At 36.5% G+C, this 19,289-nt stretch overlaps 1 protein-coding gene across 1 annotated transcript in view; it reads left to right on the forward strand.

Annotated features, from left to right (window-relative positions):
• Positions 1-19,289, forward strand: part of COL4A3 (collagen type IV alpha 3 chain) — a 58,579-nt gene that overhangs the window by 7,870 nt on the left and 31,420 nt on the right. The window contains exons 2-16 of the mRNA XM_066326282.1: positions 3,278-3,334; positions 6,042-6,131; positions 8,079-8,123; positions 8,616-8,660; positions 8,955-9,017; positions 9,723-9,776; positions 10,590-10,616; positions 11,222-11,299; positions 12,256-12,318; positions 12,798-12,833; positions 12,949-12,990; positions 14,376-14,453; positions 15,870-15,932; positions 16,190-16,246; positions 18,567-18,611. Coding sequence (XP_066182379.1) covers positions 3,278-3,334; positions 6,042-6,131; positions 8,079-8,123; positions 8,616-8,660; positions 8,955-9,017; positions 9,723-9,776; positions 10,590-10,616; positions 11,222-11,299; positions 12,256-12,318; positions 12,798-12,833; positions 12,949-12,990; positions 14,376-14,453; positions 15,870-15,932; positions 16,190-16,246; positions 18,567-18,611 — 843 coding nt within the window. The remainder of the gene's footprint in view (positions 1-3,277; positions 3,335-6,041; positions 6,132-8,078; positions 8,124-8,615; positions 8,661-8,954; positions 9,018-9,722; positions 9,777-10,589; positions 10,617-11,221; positions 11,300-12,255; positions 12,319-12,797; positions 12,834-12,948; positions 12,991-14,375; positions 14,454-15,869; positions 15,933-16,189; positions 16,247-18,566; positions 18,612-19,289) is intronic.

Raw genomic sequence — 19,289 nt, forward strand, 5'->3', positions numbered from 1 at the left:
TGTTAGAACAATCAGTGAAGGAAAGTGACAGCTTCATCATCCACTTGAGGGAAGACACCTGAGCTATTTTTACTGTCCACAGTAATTAATGGATATCACTTGCACTGCTTTTAATTCATTTTAAAATACTTCATGTTGTACAGTCATCTTTCATTTACGTTAACCAGAATTTACTTCGGGCATCAGTGGAGTTCACCCATGAAATTAAAGACCAGTCAGGCCAAAAGTGCAAACTTAAGCCCCACTTCAGCCACTTTACTATATTCCTACACAATACATTTAATTTCATCTTGGCTTTCATCTGATTGTCTTTATTACTCATCCTGTGTATTCTTGGTCTGAAATGTACTTCAAGAATATGGTGCTCATTTCCTGCAGCAACACATTTTGCTGCCTCTCTGTCCTGGGTGCAGTATTTTTAATATAAATATGTTTTTTGATATTCTGATCTTCTCTGGATCTGGAAAAACAAAGAAATACAGTTCTGTCATTGTATATATCATTCAAAAAAATAGATCAATGGAGAAATACTGGATCATCCTCACTTTGGCTCTGTTTGTCTGTACTCCACCTTCCAGTCTTTAAAGCATTCCCAGTAGCACTGTGTTGCCCCACCAATGTGAGTGACAGCACTCAGAGCCTGTGCTAGTGACAGAATAGGAATTGGCGTTGCTTGCTCTTCTCCTTACATCAAGACTTTGTCACATCCTTTGGCATATTCAGGTTTGATAACATCCCTAAATACATTCTCTGACATTTTTCATATAACCAGTGCTACTGGCAAAGTGCTGAGGACTTTGTAAGATTCTCTCCAAATTAAGTTGCCAGCACTGCAGTGTCTGGAGCAGCCGTGCCATGCTCAATCTACATTAACCTTTGTATGGGTGACACCATAATCTGCAGTATGTTATTTCTTCCTTCTTTCTGTGTCATTTCTTTGAGGAATTATGTGAAGGAGAGGACTGGGATACTTTCTAAGCAGTTGGTTAAGTTACTCTCTGAATCAGGAGCAGGAAGAGGTCGGAGCCCCATAGAATCCAATCCCGTAGTGTAGGAAGGGAAGTTCAGAGTTATGGATAGGGTTGCGCCCTCTGAACAAAAACATTAACCACTGCAATAAATATGTCTCAACGTGTACTACTGGAATTATGTATCTGTTTAATATATACATGGTTACTATCACAAAAAACACTTTGGAAAAGGGCTCCTCTGTAAATTACTCCAACTGCTGTGGGGTTTTAATCTTGCTTCATTGGTAAAATGATTTGATTTGGTATTCATATAATCATCTAACTGTATCCTTTGACCTAGATTTTAGATCAAAAGTATTCTTCATCTAAATATTTGAAAGAAATGTTAATTATTATTATGAAAATCACAAAACCATAAAACATGCAATAAACATGTGGCTTTGGTTAATACACTTATGTAGATGTTATTGTGAGAATTTTGAGTAAACTGTTAATAACTAATATTCAGCTTCCTTATTTTATAACCTGGCAACATCATTTTTTTTTATGATCCTTTGATAAAGGAACTGCTGGCATCTTGCAAGGATCTGAAAGCATCCAACAGTATAAGTGAGCAATGATTTTTTGGTTCAAAGCTCCTGTACAGAAGGCGTAATCTAATCTTATGTAAAAAAATCATATGCCAAAACATTTAGTATTATCCAGCTAACTGACTGTGTAATGTTAAATCATCTTTCGTCTTTTCAGTTTAGTTTAAAGTGATATGTGTAGACAAAAAGACCTAAATAGATCTGAAAGCTTACTAATGGCAAATTAAGCACATTCTAAGCATTCTGGCTTCTTGAAGAGCAAAGGCTCTCTTTCATTCAATAGTTTATTAACTTAGATTAATTGTACAATGTCATAATTTTCTACATGTTCATGCATTTCTCTTCACATTGGATTGTCTTTGATTATAAGATAAAAGGAAAAATGGTTTGTTCTGTATCTGTACACATAAAATCTTCTGCAGATTATACCAGTTACAGCAGAGTAATTTCATTTTTTTTATTTCTCTACATGTCCTGAAAACTGTGCTTTGCATGCAGATACTGGAAAGAATCTGCTTCTAGTTTGCTTTCACAGGCAGAAATAAGGTACAACTTCATGAAGGTCTATAGAATTATAATGGTGTATATACCTGTGTATACCTCTTGCCTTGAGCAATTCCCCTTTTTATCTAGCTTAGCAGACCTCTACCAATAATCAGTTTTGAAGAGAATTCTTTGGGATGCAAGGTAACAGTTGTAGAATAAGGAACAAGAAAATCAGTTGTCTTAAAACTATCCCAAATTTATTTGGAGAGATATTTCACTTTATCCTCTTGTATTGATGTGTAAAGGCTTTAAATATCTGTCATATAACTGACTTGATGAAGTTAGATTATCCAGTACCAGACAGATTGACCTCACCAGGGAGAAATCAGGATACTGTTTGTTGGTAATTCTGCACTAGTGCTAATTCTTGTGTCTCTGGTGATAATAATCATGTTGATTAATATATTAGTAAAGGTACCATAGTTAGATAGTTTCTGTTTTACATGATTCCTCGCTTTCCAAATTTGTGATCTAGTGCCACTTGAATTCTAGATGTCAGATCAGGGTAAAAGTGAGTCTTCTTTAAATATGACAAAGAATTAACTATTTAACGTTTGCAACTTTTTAAAAATCTAGCTTGAAACATCACATAGCCACCTATTGATCTGTCTATAAATCAGAGGCAGACACAATAATTTCTTGAGGATTTGCCTTCCATGGCTGACTGATTTTAATTCCTGGTTTATTTTGTAAATAAATGTTTAAGTATCTGTTCACCTGAGGAATGCTCCCTGCAGCTGTTTTTGAATTGATAGATGGCATCATCTCACCTAAGTTCAGCTGCCTAAAAGAGAAGCAGCAACTGTCAGAAATTGTCAAGTCCACAGAGAAGAGCAACTACTTGCGCATCTTTCCTCCATTATAAAAGAAATATAGAAGCTACACGTTTGAAACACTGTGACTGTTGTAATACGAGTGAAACTGTAGGGGTCAGTTAATTCTGACTGCAAGATCTTACTAATGCTCTTAATTTGTCTCACAAAGACAATACAGAAGAATGATGAGCTCTTTGACACTGTGGAGAATTGCCTCTTTGCAAACATTTTTTTTTAAATTGTATTATCTTCGAAATAATTACTTACTGAAGCCACTGAGATATTACATGCCTCTCTCCAAACAAGTCAATGAGAAAAATAATTGCATTATAAAGTTTGTATTTTTGTTTTTCAGAACTGTGTATGCAAAGGTAAAAGTCCCTGCTTTTGTGACAGCACAAAAGGTAGTAAGGTAAGAACAGATACATTTTCCTTTTTTAGTATTAGCTTATATACCTGGAAATTCTTGATAGATGACTTCAGTTGTTACAGTGAGGAAATTTAGTGATGGTATTTTTCCAATGGTGTCCACAGAGAATGATTACCTTACAAAAGTCTGTTTACTTTGGGGAAACCATTTGACTAAGACTCTTCAACTGATTTTTTTTTTTTTTTTTTTTTACTGCATTAGTATGCCTACAGCACTGTGTGATGTTTGGACACCAGCAGAACAACTGTCCAAAGCACCAGGTCTCTTTCACTAACTCCTAACAAATGCCATTACCTTGGCAGCTGCTCTCCTGTTACAAATTTCATAATGCCATCAGGAGTCTCATGTTCAGAGCTTCCCTCTTTCCATCTCTGGACCCTGCCCACCCTCCTTTGCCAGTTCCTGAAGGAAAGCTGCACACACTGGCATCCAACAGATAAACCTCTTATAGATCAAACGGGATGAGATTCTGGGACCTAATCATAAACATCTTGCCAGCACTGAAGGAACAGCAAATCCATCAGCAGTAACAGATCCACAGCTCTGCCTGTTGCCAATAGCAGCTTGGCAGAAGCTCTGAGTGGCTTTTAGACAAACCTGAATTACACAAATGCCAAAAATTCTTTGAAACTCCTGCTCACAGTTGGAAGAACAAATGATTCACAAATGAAAGGGGCATTATTGAAGAAGTCATGGTTGCGATTTAGACAAGCCATGAATACAGAAGTTTACATACTAAACCCTATCAACAGATTCCAGACATCTATAAAGATCTAGGATTATGATTAGTCACACAGAATGGTCCCATCTGCTTTTATGAATTTGGAGAAAATTTATCCAGAAGTAAATATGTTCATTATTAAAATATATATTAATAAGTGTGAGAGGAGAATACTAATATTTTCAGTAAAATCTCCCTGTTTATGTTTCATATTCCTAGTTGGTCTAACCTGACTTTGTCCTAAGCAGTGAAATTGAAACCAGTTGAAAACCTAGAAAAAAGTAAGCTGCCTATTAAAAGAGAAATATTAATAAGAATGGACACCTGCAATTTGTCTTTATCAGTTCCTTGTAAAATAACTGAGCAATTTGTGGATAAGAGTAACTCATTATTTAGACTGATGAAGATTTTTCATGCAGAAAATCGGGATAATGACATTAATCAACATGTTTCGATGATTATTCAGTGTTTAGAATTCTCCAACCTGAAAATCCTCTGATCTTGTTGATCTGCTAGGAATAAAGTGTGGCTGAAATGGCCTTTTCTGTCGAGAGGGCAGTGAAGCTGTCAGGAGAGCTCAGTGCTGCTCTGGATTCCCACAGCGCCACATGGCTCTTGCCGTGGGCAGGCAGGTCGAGGAGTTTGGTTTTCCTGTGAGCTGGTACCGACCCCCCTCCAGCGGCTCATCCTGGGATAGCATTCATCCTCCAACCCTGGGGTGCTGCTACATGAAAGAAACGATTTTTTATAAAAAGCTATGCCGGTTTATTATATGGATCTAACAGGCACTTAAAAATGCAATTACTTTTTTCATATGTGTTAAAATATGATGGGATTACATTTTATCTTCAGATATATATATCATTACTATTTTTTAAATTTGTATTTAATTCAGAAGCTATTTAAAATCTGGTGAGTTTGTGGGATTTTGAGGAGTGAGAATCGGTGCAGAGAAAAGCCAAAATATTTTGGCTTCCCAGAGACATCTCTTAGCTCCTGTCTTGTACATTAAATAGGACACAAACTTCTGCACAGCAAAATTTCACATGCTTTCTTTGTATAACTTTATATAAAGCAAAAGGGAAATTGACTCTGAGAGAATTGATAATCCCATTCTCTCTCTCCCATGTCATGCTGCAGGTGTTGACCTGGCAGCTCTTCACTGATGTAAAACTGAGAGTGCTAAATTGCTGCTGTCTGAAGGGCTGAAAAACTTTTTCTGTAAGCTTCCAGGCTTGCAGCACTTCATTCAAACCAAGTTAAGACTTGGATCTTTTATATTGCATTAAAAAAATTAAAATGCCCCTTTCATTAGCTTAGCCTACTGTATTCTGTTTCCATAATTTCAATTTTGTTTCCTTTATATAGTTTATTTATTTGAATTTGATCTTCAAAAAAACCAAAAAAAGAAAAAAAACACCAAAAAAACCATGAAAAAGTAATCTGGTGTCTTAATCTCTGAGATTCAGAAAAAAAAATAAGATATTTGTCACGTAAAGCAAGGGGGTTTTATTCTATCTGAATGGTTTTATTGCATTTGAGTCCCACTGTTTTCTTCCTTGGCTTTCATGAGGAGGTAGTGATGGTTTGGAACTGACCTTGCTGTGCAGCAGCAGCCATTAAGTTTCTCAATTTGTGTTGCTAAACATAATACAGAAGTATGAACCAGGAATACTTATCAGCTGCTTTCTTAAGCTTTTCATGCTGTCAGCTGACTTCTATACTCTGCAAAATCCTGAGTACTCTCTTGTGCTCTGATAATTCAGCTGGACTTAGGAGCGTGTGGTGCCATGGGGCTGAGGCAGCCCAGAGATGGACCACAGAAACAGATCAGTGTGGGCAAGGGCAGTGATCTGACACAGCAGCAGAAAGCCAAGTGGTACTGAAAGTAATAAATGCCTTAGAAATAAGTTATCAAAGGAACAGTTAGTGGATATTTGAAGAGTTTAACTATCTTAATGTTTACAGGGTGAAAAAGGTTTTCCTGGTGCTCCAGGTCCCCCTGGTCAAAGAGGCTTTCCTGGTCCAGAAGGGCCTCCAGGGCCACAGGGACCAAAGGTAGGTATGTATGTGAGATGGAGAGATACACACAGAGAAACAACTGTGCTTGATGGTCAAAGTTAGCTATGGCTGTGTAGAGAATTCTGTTTTACAAAACCAAACCAAACTAAAAGATGTCTCAGAGCTTCCCATTTGGTTGGGATGTTGTTTGGTCACCAGCTTCAAGGGTTATTTTGACTGCAGCAGAGTAGGGCTGATATGACCGTGGGCTTTTGTTGTCAGTTGTCCATTGGCCAGTGCTAAAGCAGCTGGACTGAACTGCCAGAGGCAATGGACATGGGTCTAGACAGATTTTTGCAGCATAACCTCAGTTTTGGTTTTAGCATCAATTAACATCTTGACATTTGTTGCTGAAAAAAAAGTAAACAAGCTACTACTGAGACAAAAAGTGAAAAATAGATTTAAGAAAATTTGAAGAGAAAGACGGTTTTTAAGATAAACCTTGGTCTGTTTAGGAAATACCTGGTTGACTGCAGTATGAAGGTAGTGGCTTCAGTGACCTGAGCTTGCTTGCTTGCTCTCCTGAATGCCTAAACTGAGGCTGAATATGAATTTTCAATAACTCCTGCCTAAGTAGAAAGAACAAGAAATTATGCATTAAAAGCGTTTTATACATATTTGTCTTAAGGAACAGTAATCTTGCTGTTACCAATAAATTAGCTCTGGTGAATAACTTAGTTCTATGTAAATATGGTGTGAACTCAGCCACAGTGTAAATCAGGAAGGTGCTGCCAAAATCGGATTATGTCTGGGACCTGCACTAATGTGGCTACAGCACTTAACTATACCTTTAAACAAATGGGTTTATTGTTTTCATTTGTTTAAGTATTGTTGCATTATTGTGTCCTATCTTATTTTTACAATACTTTCTGGAAGTGATACTCCAGATTTGATACATTTTGATGAGGCTTTTATCTGAACTCATTGAAGTGTTTAGTATAGCATTTTCCTTTTAGTAAGTGATAATAATTCTGCAAGAGTGGCAAAAAGTAAGGCTAGTTTATCAAGCAAGAAGACCTCTGTTAGCCTGAATTGCAATGTGTTGTAGTGTGTGCCAGTTAGCCTCTCCTATCCAATGCCTCTACATTATCTGAAATGGAATGTGGCCCAGCATTTTAGAAGCTATACGGTTCTTCACAGTTTCCATTTCCTTTCTGGGAATGGTAAAATTTTCTTTCTAGCACTAAAGCTGTAAGCATCTTGAAACAATTCTAGCGGGTTCTGTGCGCATGGTGCAGTGTCACTGGCATTCTTTGCTGTCTTTCAGCCTTGCTCTGCCATCCTGATTAGCCCCCTTTCAGCTTGCTCGTGGTCTTCCTTTCCATGCTCAGCAGTACAGGTGACAGCACATACATCTATCTGATCATTACACGGACATCACCCATATCTGGGAACCTTCCAGCTTTTTTCTGACAGGGAAGCAGTTCCAGGTCTCACAGTTTGACCAAATCCATAGCAACTGCTTTCTCAACACACATGGTTATTTGTTTTGACCTATGAAGTAGTGCAGGTGTTTTTTCACGATGAGGGTAGGAGGGTGGTGAGACACTGAACAGGTTCCCCATCCCTGGAAGTTCAAGGCCAAGTTGGATGAGGCTTTGAGCAACCTGTTCTAGAAAAAGGGGGCCCTGCCCATGTCAGGGGGTTTGGAACTAGAACATCTTCAAGGTCCCTTCCAGTTTGAACCATTCTGTGATTCTATGAGACATTCCCTATAAACACTGGAAGGGAGGGCATGACACCATCATTTATGCAAGTTTTATGAAATGCTTGTTTCCTTTACTGACTGTAATAGGCCAATAATTTTATTTATTTATTTATATAGCTGGTTTTATGTGCACGTGTTGGTATTGATATTGAAAATATTGTATGTCCTGTTGACATTTATGTGCTCTTTCTTGACTGAAATGTATTGAAAATAATTGCTTTCCATTTTTGATCTAGGGTTCTCCAGGGCTTACAGGCTTAGTTGGACCCAAAGGTATACGAGTAAGTGTTTGTATTTTAAACAAACTTACATGTATTACATGTCATGCTAGTTGCCAGCTTGGTTCAATAATTTGTTTGGAATAAACAGAATTAAACTAAAAAGAAAATAAAAGCAAAACATGTTTGATTTTGAAGTATGGTTAAAATTTAGGACACAGTGTATGCACAAGTATCGTTTATTTTTAGAACTTTTGCCCTTTTTGCTACGCCTTACATCCAGCTGTATGTATTTAATATTTGGGTATGCAGTGAAAAAGTCACACTGGAATACCACAAATAGTTGTTCGGGTTTTTTTCTGTGGGCAAAACCAATATGTGTTACCTGTGTGTAACCATTATGCTTGGTTCACAGTCAGGAGAGTAAAGAATGTAATGATCTTTTAATAGAATCATACTTACACTCATTTTTATTATGACTGTAATCATAAAAAATTGCCTAATGAGCTTTTGTTTAATATTCATAATATTATTTCTCTGGGTTAATATCATTAGGGAGTCGCAGGAATACCCGGATTTTCAGGTCCTCCAGGCCTTCCTGTAAGTAAAAATGAAACTAATTTAACCATTTCTCTCTTACTTCAGTCTTCAGTGCACAATTAGCCTTAGCTCAATGTGCTCACTCTAGTCTCAACATCAACATTGTCTCTGTCAATTGGCCTAGAGATAAAAATCTTGGCATCAGCAATTCTTACTCACTGTAGTGATTTAAGAACACATTGTAATCTGTCAAGTCTTGTGAAACATTGTTCCAACATAAACTCTTTCAGTGTTTCTGTAAGGCAATATGAATGTGCAAAAACAAAGCTTGTGTAAATTTTGTGCTTCTTTTAGGGTGAACCAGGAGCTGCTGGTCCTCCTGGGCTCCCAGGTGTTCCAGGATGCAACGGCACAAAGGTACAAACCAAGCTGAGTGTTCTGGAAATTGCATTTGGCTGTGTTTGGGAGTGGCCAAAAAGTGCTCTAAATTTCCACAATATACAACAATTTTGACTTGTTTTGGTTTGTGACTTTTTCAGCTAAAAAAACTTGTGTCATTGTACCAGAGGAAGGAAAAGTGCTACCTTTTTTGTGCAAAATACTTAAATAATGCATTCTAATGGCCTTTGCTAAAATATAAGAATAACGTTTAATATTTTGACAGATACTGCTTTTTTCATTAAATCCAGAAGACCTAATCAGTTTCGTACAATAGGTCCTTTTGTTGCAATGGGTTATGAAGGAGATAGTTAATTGATTTTATTTTGCCAGTATCTAGTTTGCAGTTGGCAAATCATAAATCCTGAAGGTAATTGAGGGAAAATGCTCAATGTTAAGTTACAGATTTACGAGGTTTTCTTTGCATTAGGAACAAGGGAGTCAGAATAATGCCTACTACAGCAAATTATAGATTTCTAGTGAAACTATGAACTAATCTGAACAGTCTAGGATAGAAGTCAAGCTGCATAAAATGGGATGATCCTCTTCTAGTGAAATATAGTGGTCATGAACTCACAGTGTGTTTAGTGTGATAGCATAAAAAACTTCTGTAATCACATTTGCCAAAATCAGGCCAAATAATAAACCATAATATGCATTAACAGTCACTGTTACTACTTTCAGGGTGACCAAGGATTTCCAGGTCCTCCAGGTCGAAGAGGTTCTCCAGGCCTTCCAGTAAGTGTGAAATTCATGACTGTGTGCATTCCCACCATGTAAAGCCAGTCCCTGAAGGAGTGTGAAGCCTCATGTTAGCTCATAATGAGAACAGTTGAAATATAAGTATATAGGTATCCCTATCTTATTAGCATGAAAACTGTGTGAGAAAGAGACCAAAGTTAAAAGTAATACTTTATTGACTGAATGTTGGGCCTCAACTTCTTATTTAATGACTCCATGAAATTCATTGACTGGAGCTGGCTGTCATGGGATACTCATTAAAATTTACCACTTAGATCCCTAAAGGTGGCCAAAGTATAGATGGGAGCTTCAGTGTATGCCTAAGTATCTTTGAGAAAATAATGGCTTAATTAAGTCAATTAGAACCAGAATTAAATCCAGAATTTCTCACTCTGGGTGCATTGCTTTAATCCTAGGATTTGGGTTTTTTCATTGTAGAAATGTGTTTGAAAAGGAAACTTTTAAACAAATGGAAAAAGGAATGCTGTCTTTCAAGTTCCAGTGGCTTTAAATCTAATAACTTCCATATACGATCTTTATTTTACCAGCTCTGCTGATTTTTATTTATTAATCAGGCTTCAAAGTTGTTCTGCTTTCACTTGTAGAGTTGTGCCTGTAAGATTGACTATTCTTTAACAATATGCTCTTTCTTCTCATATTGAAGACTAGCCCAGTAAACATGAACCTGGCTATGCACCTTCTTGATGAAAATAAATCACCTGAAGAACACCAAGCTTAGACAATATTCAGAATGTGTTATTTCAGCACTCTTTTATTTTTCTGTTTTCATACGATTGTTCTTTTTCCTAGGGAGTTGCTGGTATCAAAGGAGAGAAGGTCAGTTATTTGCATCATATTACACAAAGAATTTATTGATTTATCAACAATTTGTGTGTATGTTTGTTGCTCTTAACCTCTGAATTCATGGGAAACAGAAGGTTTACCTTCCAGAAGTAGCAACCACGAAGTTTGGTGCTTCCTTTGTCCTAGTAGCATTCACCTCAGGTGGCAAAACGGTCTATAAATTTTGAGATTAGTCTTACTACTATTATTGCATGGAATGAATTAAACATTTTCAAGCACAAAAAGAACTAAGCTCCTCCCCCAAACAGTTCATGAATTCATATGGAAAGCTGCAGATGCACTAGAGAGTGTTTTAAAGGCATTAAAAGTAAAAAAAATCAGTTGAAGGCAAAGATTGTGCATGAGTAATGGGGGTACATCTGAAAAGAAGACTGCTCCTAACAGAGAACTGGAAGGCCTGCAAAATGTACATTTAGTTTCAGAAAAGCTTTTTTAAAGGTAGAACCATCCATAGTGGACAGTTTCCATCATTATGCAATTCTGATGCTGCTTTTTTGCCTACAAAGTGAAGAAGATTTGCTGCACTACAGAGTTCTACAGCATAACTTTTTTATATTTCTTTTTATTTAATTGTCCAGGGGTGCCCTGCAGAGGGATATAGCCAAGAGTATGGTGCAAAAGGTGATCCTGGATTACCAGGAATGCCTGGGCTCCAGGTAACTCAAAATAAGGGGTGGTAAGATAGACATGTATAAAAATACACAGTAATATGTATAAACACATTCTGTATAACATGAGTATGTATTAAAATTATATTGTATTTCGCATAATTTAAGTGTACTGTTTATTTAATATAGATACAGTATTTTTTATTATTGTGCCACTGATTTCTAAACCAAAACCAGTCAGTTTGCAGGCCAGATTGCAGAAAAACAGTACTTCAGGTACTGTTTTTAGTGGGAGAACAACTGGTTACAGCTCTATGAGTTTACCCCTACACATATAGAATAGAATAGAATAGAATAGAATAGAATAGAATAGAATAGAATAGAATAGAATAGTTCAGTTGGAAGGGACCTATAATGGCCATCAAATCAACTGCTAAAATTCTCATTCAAATTATGACTGAACAGGTTAGACCCGCTCAGCTTCTAGAGTACAAAGAATGGTCCATATTTCAAGAGTGAACATTAACATGTTCAGGGAAAGACAGGGCTGACATTTCTTCTGACTATTGGAATAAACAGCATTAAATTAAAAAGAAAATAAAAATGTTCAATTTTCCATTTCTTCGGAAAAAAAAAAGCTTTAAAGCATAGGGTTTATTGCATAGAATATTTGAAGGTTTGAAGGCTTATTAGGAACCATAATTGGCTTATTAGTAGGACCATAATCCATAAATGAATTATGAGTCTACATTTCTCAGAGGACTTATGTCCTCAGTTGGCTAGTTTAGTTTTAGAATAGGTGTTTTTTTTCTTGTGTTTCAAAACATATGACAAACAATAAAGCAGTGAGGAAGAATTATGCTTCTGTGTTCTCCTGAGATAGGAAAAGGAAATTCAGAAGCAGAGCTGCTCTTCTGTTTCTTACTCAGTTCTTTGAATTTAGTGTTGTGTTTTGCTGATAATCTTGCCAGGAGATTTATTCCTGTTTCTTTTTTAATATGCAGGGTGCCCAGGGTGCTCAAGGATATCCTGGGGAACTTGGACCACAGGGCCCTCCAGGACCTTTAGTATGAATTTATGTCTCACTTGTTACTTTGACCTTTGATTTTCCCTAAACCCTATGGAATTAAGAGATACAAGTACTTGACTCTCCCAGACTTATTTGAGGTCTAGACACGTGCATGTGAAAACCATGTTCTTCTGCACACATCTGATTTTTTTAAGTTTCTTTTGATTATTTTTATGCATGATAATTTCTGTATTTTCAAAAGCATCCCTTGTCCATGTAGGCATAAATTTTAATTTTCAAATGAACAGCCATTAATTCACTCTAAATACTAATATGCACAACATTGATAGATGTATAGGCTTACAGCAAGACTGTGTAAACAATCTGTCACCCACTGGCAATGACTTGCAGTTGTAAAGGTGGAAGAAAGAGTAAAAATATTATATAAGTTCTGTGAAAATTGGGTATTTCAAAACACCCATATCAGAGAAAAAGATGATAAGTTTTTTAGCTGAGGATTTTTTTTCCTTTTTCTAGGGCATGCCAGGGATGCCAGGACCTCCTGGACCTAAGGTAGTCTCAGATTAGTAATAAAAATGAAAAATTCTGTTATGTGTAACATAAATTAACGTATGTTTAATGTATGTGCTTGTAAAATAAATAAATAACTTCGGGGATTTCTTTTCAGGGTCTTATGGGACTGAAAGTAATAGGAGCCAAAGGAAGAAAGGTAATTTCATAAGAAGCTTTAAACCTTTTATAAGCTTTGTTTCTCTTTTCTGCATTTTCTGATATGCTATGATGAAATGTTTGGGGAAGTAAGTACTGTGAAATGCAAATTTTCGGTACACGTGGGAGTCTTTTGTTGAAAAATGGAAACATGGCAATGCTAAGGTCAAAATGTTTTCACATAAGAGCCAATGATATAAATGTCTAGACAGAAGATTAGACACTGAAGAGAAGCCAGTAATTAACATTTACTAACACATGGCATTAAATTAATACATATAATTAGTGTAGTGCTCCTAATACTTATCTAAGCAGATAAACCTTGGTAAATATATAGCATTTGCAGTCTCATGATTTCTGGCCAGTATACTTTCAGTGTCAACCCATGTCATGGGAGAAAAACTCCAGATTTTGAATAAAAATTGAATAAATTGTCTTTCCTGTTCTTACTTTGTATTCCATGTAAACTTAAGCGAGGAATTACTGCAAATGCCCCCATTTTCTCTCAGCACCCAGCCTGCAGGTGCAGGAGCAGTGCAGTCAATCTGAATGCCCTTGCAAGAAGTCTGGGCATCTCACACTTATGCTGATTGACCTGTACAGTTGCAGCTTTGATTGGTTTAAACATTTGTAATCGCTACCAGGAATGTGCTAGGAGTTTCTTGGGGAAAAAAAATTGCCTATAGACCTTGTTTTTCATTAGCTGTAGCTCAGGTGACCTTGGAACATCTTGTTTCTTAAGAAAGGGCAACACATTCTTGGTTGTTGTGCTGCAGATTTGTGCAAAAGCATTCCACTGGCTTAAAATCACTGGAAACTGTGGATATTGTTTTGTTGAGCTCCACAGGAAGGATCACACTGAGGACTTTCCCAGTTCTGAAAGATCTTAAATGAAAAAGTGCACTTCACTACTAATGTTGTCAGTCAAGGACACGTGGAACCTTATTTTGTCTGTTAGCACCATGATTCTGTGATCTCCCAAGAATACCCAGACTGCAGTTTGGAGGATGTCACCAAAGACAGTTCATATAATTTACTGATTGACACAATTTAGAGAGAAATGTTGTAGTCAAGGCGATATTTTTTACTTGATTTAGAGTGAAAACCATTCTGTAACAAACAAATAGGATTAAGAATTTAAATTGTTTCTAGAAGCTTTAACAGAAATCAGCATGTTCATTTTTATATTAATCAGCTAGGGGAGGGTTAAATCTTCCATATATCTTTTTTACTGTGATATAAAAGGCAAAGGGAAGTGTTAACTGGATTAATGCCTGAGTGCAATGACAGAAGAATTTTCACAATATCAAAAGTTTAGCAGCAGTAATTTGAAGTAACAGAAACACACTGCTTATAATTTGCTGCATTTTTGTTTTTTCTTTCAAGGGTGACACTGGGTTAACTGGACCCCCTGGGCCCCCAGGAACTGTTATTGTGACGTTAAGCGGACCAGACAACATGACGGTAGTGAAATTGTTAAACGTCACATTCAGATCAGCCATCTCACTAGGTTTTACTTTGAGAGGATGTTATCTTCTTCACTGCTCTGACAACATTTCCTTTTACCCATCCTAACATTTCTCAGACTTGTTTATTTGGATTCTAAGGTCTCTTAGAGTGTCTGTGTAGAGCCAGCTCAGCAGAGCCTGTGTGCTCACCTGCACATCTGCACATGCCAGTGCAATGCTTCTTGCTTACCAGCACCCCACCTGCTGGGGATCTCTGAGTACGTGAGGATGAATCACTTCTGCTTCACCAAATCCACATGGATGTTCTGAATGGCTATCAAAGCCACAGCTCTGTTGACCTCTGGGCCTTGGCGCTGAGAATGTCAGACTCAGAGCTACCAGAGTTTCACAAAAGCTTACAGTATGTTCATGTACATTTTGTAGTTTGTTTTCTCATTAATTTTACTGAAACATGAGTAATCATGGAAAGTGTTGGAAAGACAATAAATACGGAAGGAAATGGCTGATTCAGCTTTAAGTGTTGCTTTGTGAATTAAAATTCTTTCATTGTTTCCTTATATAGAAATTACACAGCAGTAGTTGATAGAATTTTATGTATTCACATGTTAACAGGACAAGTCTTTATGTTCTTGATTCCATTTTTCTTAAGTAATTTGCGTCTAATCTATGGAGTCATCCAAAGTTCCTCTCTGTTATGTGCTAAAAAAAAAGGGAATTTTGCATCAAGACTGAATTGGGGAGGGAGGAGAAAGATGGCAGAAGCAAGGTTCAGCTTTTAGGTACCCCAGCTCTCCCTGTTCAAATCAAATACAGAGCACCTAGAGCACCTAGTCACAGCTGTGGTGGCTTATCATTAGATAATGGCAGTGTTTCAGCAACATTGGACATTACGTTTTAGAAACCTCTCAAAATTCGTTGCATAGTTTGGGGCATGAGTCTAACCAGGTAATAATTAGACAGTCCATGAAATTTGGCTTTACAGTGACCCTAGGATGTGGTCCTACACTGTAGTATAATCTAATCTTGCACCCACAGAGACCAGGATGCTGTAGGTAGCCACTGCAATTATGTCTTGAAAGTAACTTTAGCTCCAGTGGAGTAACTAAGGTTTATTTGGGTTTTTGCTTGTTTCTTGCTGCCATTTGTGGGGATATTTACTACAGTCCCTTTGCATACAGTCACAGGTAGATTGCTTTGACCTAGCTCTATTCTGAAATGTGCAGAAACAGTTCCTTTTTTCAAACATCACAGACTTAGGCAGGACCACTGATGTAGTCAGTTGAGTAGAAACATCTCTGCTCAAAGAATCTTGCTGGTGACATAAAGATTTCCCATTTGTAGAACCAGACTGAAATGGTAAGCATAGAAAATTCCAAGACACCACAGTAAGCTCTTCTTTTCTGTGTAATAGGACTTGAAAGGAGAAAAAGGAGAAAAAGGATCAAGAGGACCCCCAGGGCCAATGGGGTTTACAGTAAGTGAGCAGAAGTAAAACCCTTAAATCCAGATGCTTAGGCAGCATCACCTAATAAATGCTATGTTTTAAAGACCAGTATTTACACTAATTATTTCAACCTTTACTGACAAGAATAGAACTAATTAATAGAATAAAATACCTAATAACAGCATTCCAACTGTATTTTTTAAAGATAAAATATTATAAATATATATTTAACTTAAAAAAAATGTGAGTTTTAAAACATGAGTATCCTCAGTGTGGTTTTGTTCCAGGGGCCTGTTGGTGATTCTCAAAGTGAAAAGGGTGACCGAGGAGAACCAGGAGCACAGGTGTGTGCAAACAGTTGGATACATATGTGTTAGTCCTTTCTGAAAAACAGTTTTGAGCTAGTGTTGCTGTCCAGTTTATGTCTCTTTGCTACTCAGAGCATATTTGCTTAGATTTAGAAGCTCTTTTCTGCAGTAAACTAGACAAGATCTGGAAGTCAAGTGACTGTACTTACATGTGTACTTGGAGTGAAGGTCAGTTGATTGTGAGTATGTTTCTATTTTTTTTTTTTCTATAAAGGTTCTCCTGTTGAAACTTAATTAAAAAGTGCTCAGCTAGACATGTACTAGCTTTACAGTGCAAGGGTATAAGTAGAAGAGAAAACACTGGGTTTACTTAAGGCAGTAGACTTCATTTAGTTTGTTCAACCAGCAGCTGTGTGGAGACATGAAGAAAGTTGCCTAAGAGTTACTCTGTTAACAGCATAGTATATGAGAAAATATTTATTTTAAAAACTATGCACATTAAAATACAATTTATCTGATTATATATTTTTGGAATATAATTAATGAAAAGCTATTATTTTCATTTAAATGCCTTTCAATCTTTGAGATAAATACTAATCAGTGACAGATGCAACGTCTTAGTAACTAAAACTACTAATCACAATAAATTAGCGATGTGTAACCAGGGGAGAACCCTTAAATAGTCCAAAAAATCAAAATGTTTTGTGACATTTTCTGAATACAGATTTTGAATACATTATGAAAGCAATACTAAGAAAAATAATTTTCACAAAAAATAATTTTAAAATATTATTTTTCAAAAATTAATTATTTCATTCGGTTCAAATGTGTATATTTTTGAAACTTTTCTCATACTTCTTGTGGTTGCAATCCATTTTCTTCCACAAGGAAAGATAACAAGACAAGACCCTGGTACTACCTGAGGATTGTTCTTTCTTCAGTTGTATGGTGTTGTAACAATGATGATGTCAGAGAGCAACTTGATGGTTATTTTTATTATTCCTATACATAATGAAAATTTCAATTTGAGTTACTAGTGTAAACTTCTAGAAGTTCTTGCTCTCCAAAGTGTGTTATTAATCCTCCATCTTCTGTGTTTCTTCCACATTGTCTTGTGTTCTCAAAAGCCTTCTTCTGTCATGCAGTGTGTTTTTTAGAACTCTTCTTAATCAACTCCTCCTTGTGGAGGGACTGGTGAAGCATCCTTGCTTTTTTGTGTACTGGTCTTGGAGAATGCTAATGAAGTATTGTTAAGACATTGATTGATTAACTGTTCTAAAAAGAAAACAAAACATTTTCTTGCATTACATCAGTGAGTGCAAAATATCAAATTGCTGTGGATTTTGCATTCTAGGGAAAAAATACTATTTTGTGCAAGTGAGTTTTGAGCTTGTGGGGCCATCATTCTATTCTGCTTCTTATCTTTTAAATTCTGACATATTTTCCTGTCTTTTTCTGCTGCTTACATCCTAATTCGTGGTGTGGTCTTTTTAATTTTTTTTTAATGTAATTAATTTATTCTATAAAAAATTCTAAAACGTTCTTTTTTCCCTGTTCTGAGTTTTTAATTGCCCTCCACCCTGCTTTTATCTTTTCACTGCCTTCCTGATGTGGATTTTAATGAACCAGCTTTTCCTCATTTCTCCCTTCAAGGTGGCAAGTAAGGCATCCATGCGATCATGATTTCACTTTGTTTCATTCTGTTTCTGTCCCCATTTTTCCCCTTTGCCTCCCTTCCCTTTGTCTCCTTATTTTGTTGTTATGAATTGCTCAAACAATTATTTCTTGTTGCCACCCAAGATGCAGGACCCCAGCAGATGCTGCCAAATGGAAAGCATGGAAAAGCATGGAAAGCAGTAGACACCTCTGGCATTCTGCCTCCTTCTGTTTTCACTTTTCTATATACTGCCCTGCTTCAGATACCATTGAAATGCACTCCCTATTCCTTTTCATCAAGTAATTTCTCCTCAAGTTGTCCCATAGAGGAAATGGGGTTTAGAGAGATTTCCTTCAGTGTCCTTCCAAGCTCACCATGGCTTGCTGCTGTATTCTCATTTGTCTTGTTTCTGCAAGAACCTGATTTTTCACCAAGCTTTCTGCACCTGCATGGCACTTTATACTGTCAGAATCCAGCACAAATTATCCTCCACAGGAGGAGGAATGTCAATGGAATATCTTAGTACCTGTTTTGTAGTTTTTTGAACTTTATGATTAATGAATACTTTAAAATAGCCTTAATTGCTTTTTACAGTTCACACAGTTTACAGTTATGTGCATAGCATTGAGTTGCTATGCTCTTTGACTGCAATATCCTCACTTTATTTTTTAAATTTTATTTTACATTTTTCCTTTGTAGGGGAAGCCTGGAAAAGAAGGTGCCCCAGGTCCACCTGGCTTACCGGTAATGAAGGAAGTCTTTGACATGTTTTCTAAGTGATAGTCATCTGTTTATGACCATTCTGTCTTCCTGTCACAGCTTTTCTCTCATTGTGAAATGTGTTTCAAAATGTTGATTTGCATACACTGAAATGTCTCCTTCATGCAGCTGGCCTTGGAATATACCATGTCCTCACAGATTTTTGTGCAGGAGACAGAGGCTCAGTTCATAGATGTCATTGTTTCTATGGCAAATAAAAAGACCTGTTGCTTGCTGCTGACTATCTAATGAGTTTGAGATACACTCCAAGTTAAGCAAAATTAATTCTACTGAGGTTTTTCTGTTTAGTCACATTGAAATTTTTTGTTAAAAAGTTGTACCTTCTCTTTAACATAAATTAAGAAGAGAAATTAATAGTTTTTATTCACTAGGATCAAAGACATTGTTTTACGAAGAGAAGTTATTGTCAGAGTCATGGCTGTCTTGGCCTGAAAGAAGATGACTAATAGCTATTAAAATATAATTTTTTCAACATATAGTTCTTAAAATATGCCATTTTAGAAGCAAAATAGTCTCATTTATGTACTAATTTGAAAGCTGAGGTTGTTCAAACGTGTTTGTATTCAGTTAAATATCAGGGGTTTTTTTACTTCATCTCTACTTTCACAACATCATTAGAGTCTTAGTGACCTTATAAACATC

Source organism: Sylvia atricapilla, chromosome 10 (genome assembly GCF_009819655.1).
Source record: "Sylvia atricapilla isolate bSylAtr1 chromosome 10, bSylAtr1.pri, whole genome shotgun sequence".
NCBI lineage: Eukaryota > Metazoa > Chordata > Aves > Passeriformes > Sylviidae > Sylvia > Sylvia atricapilla.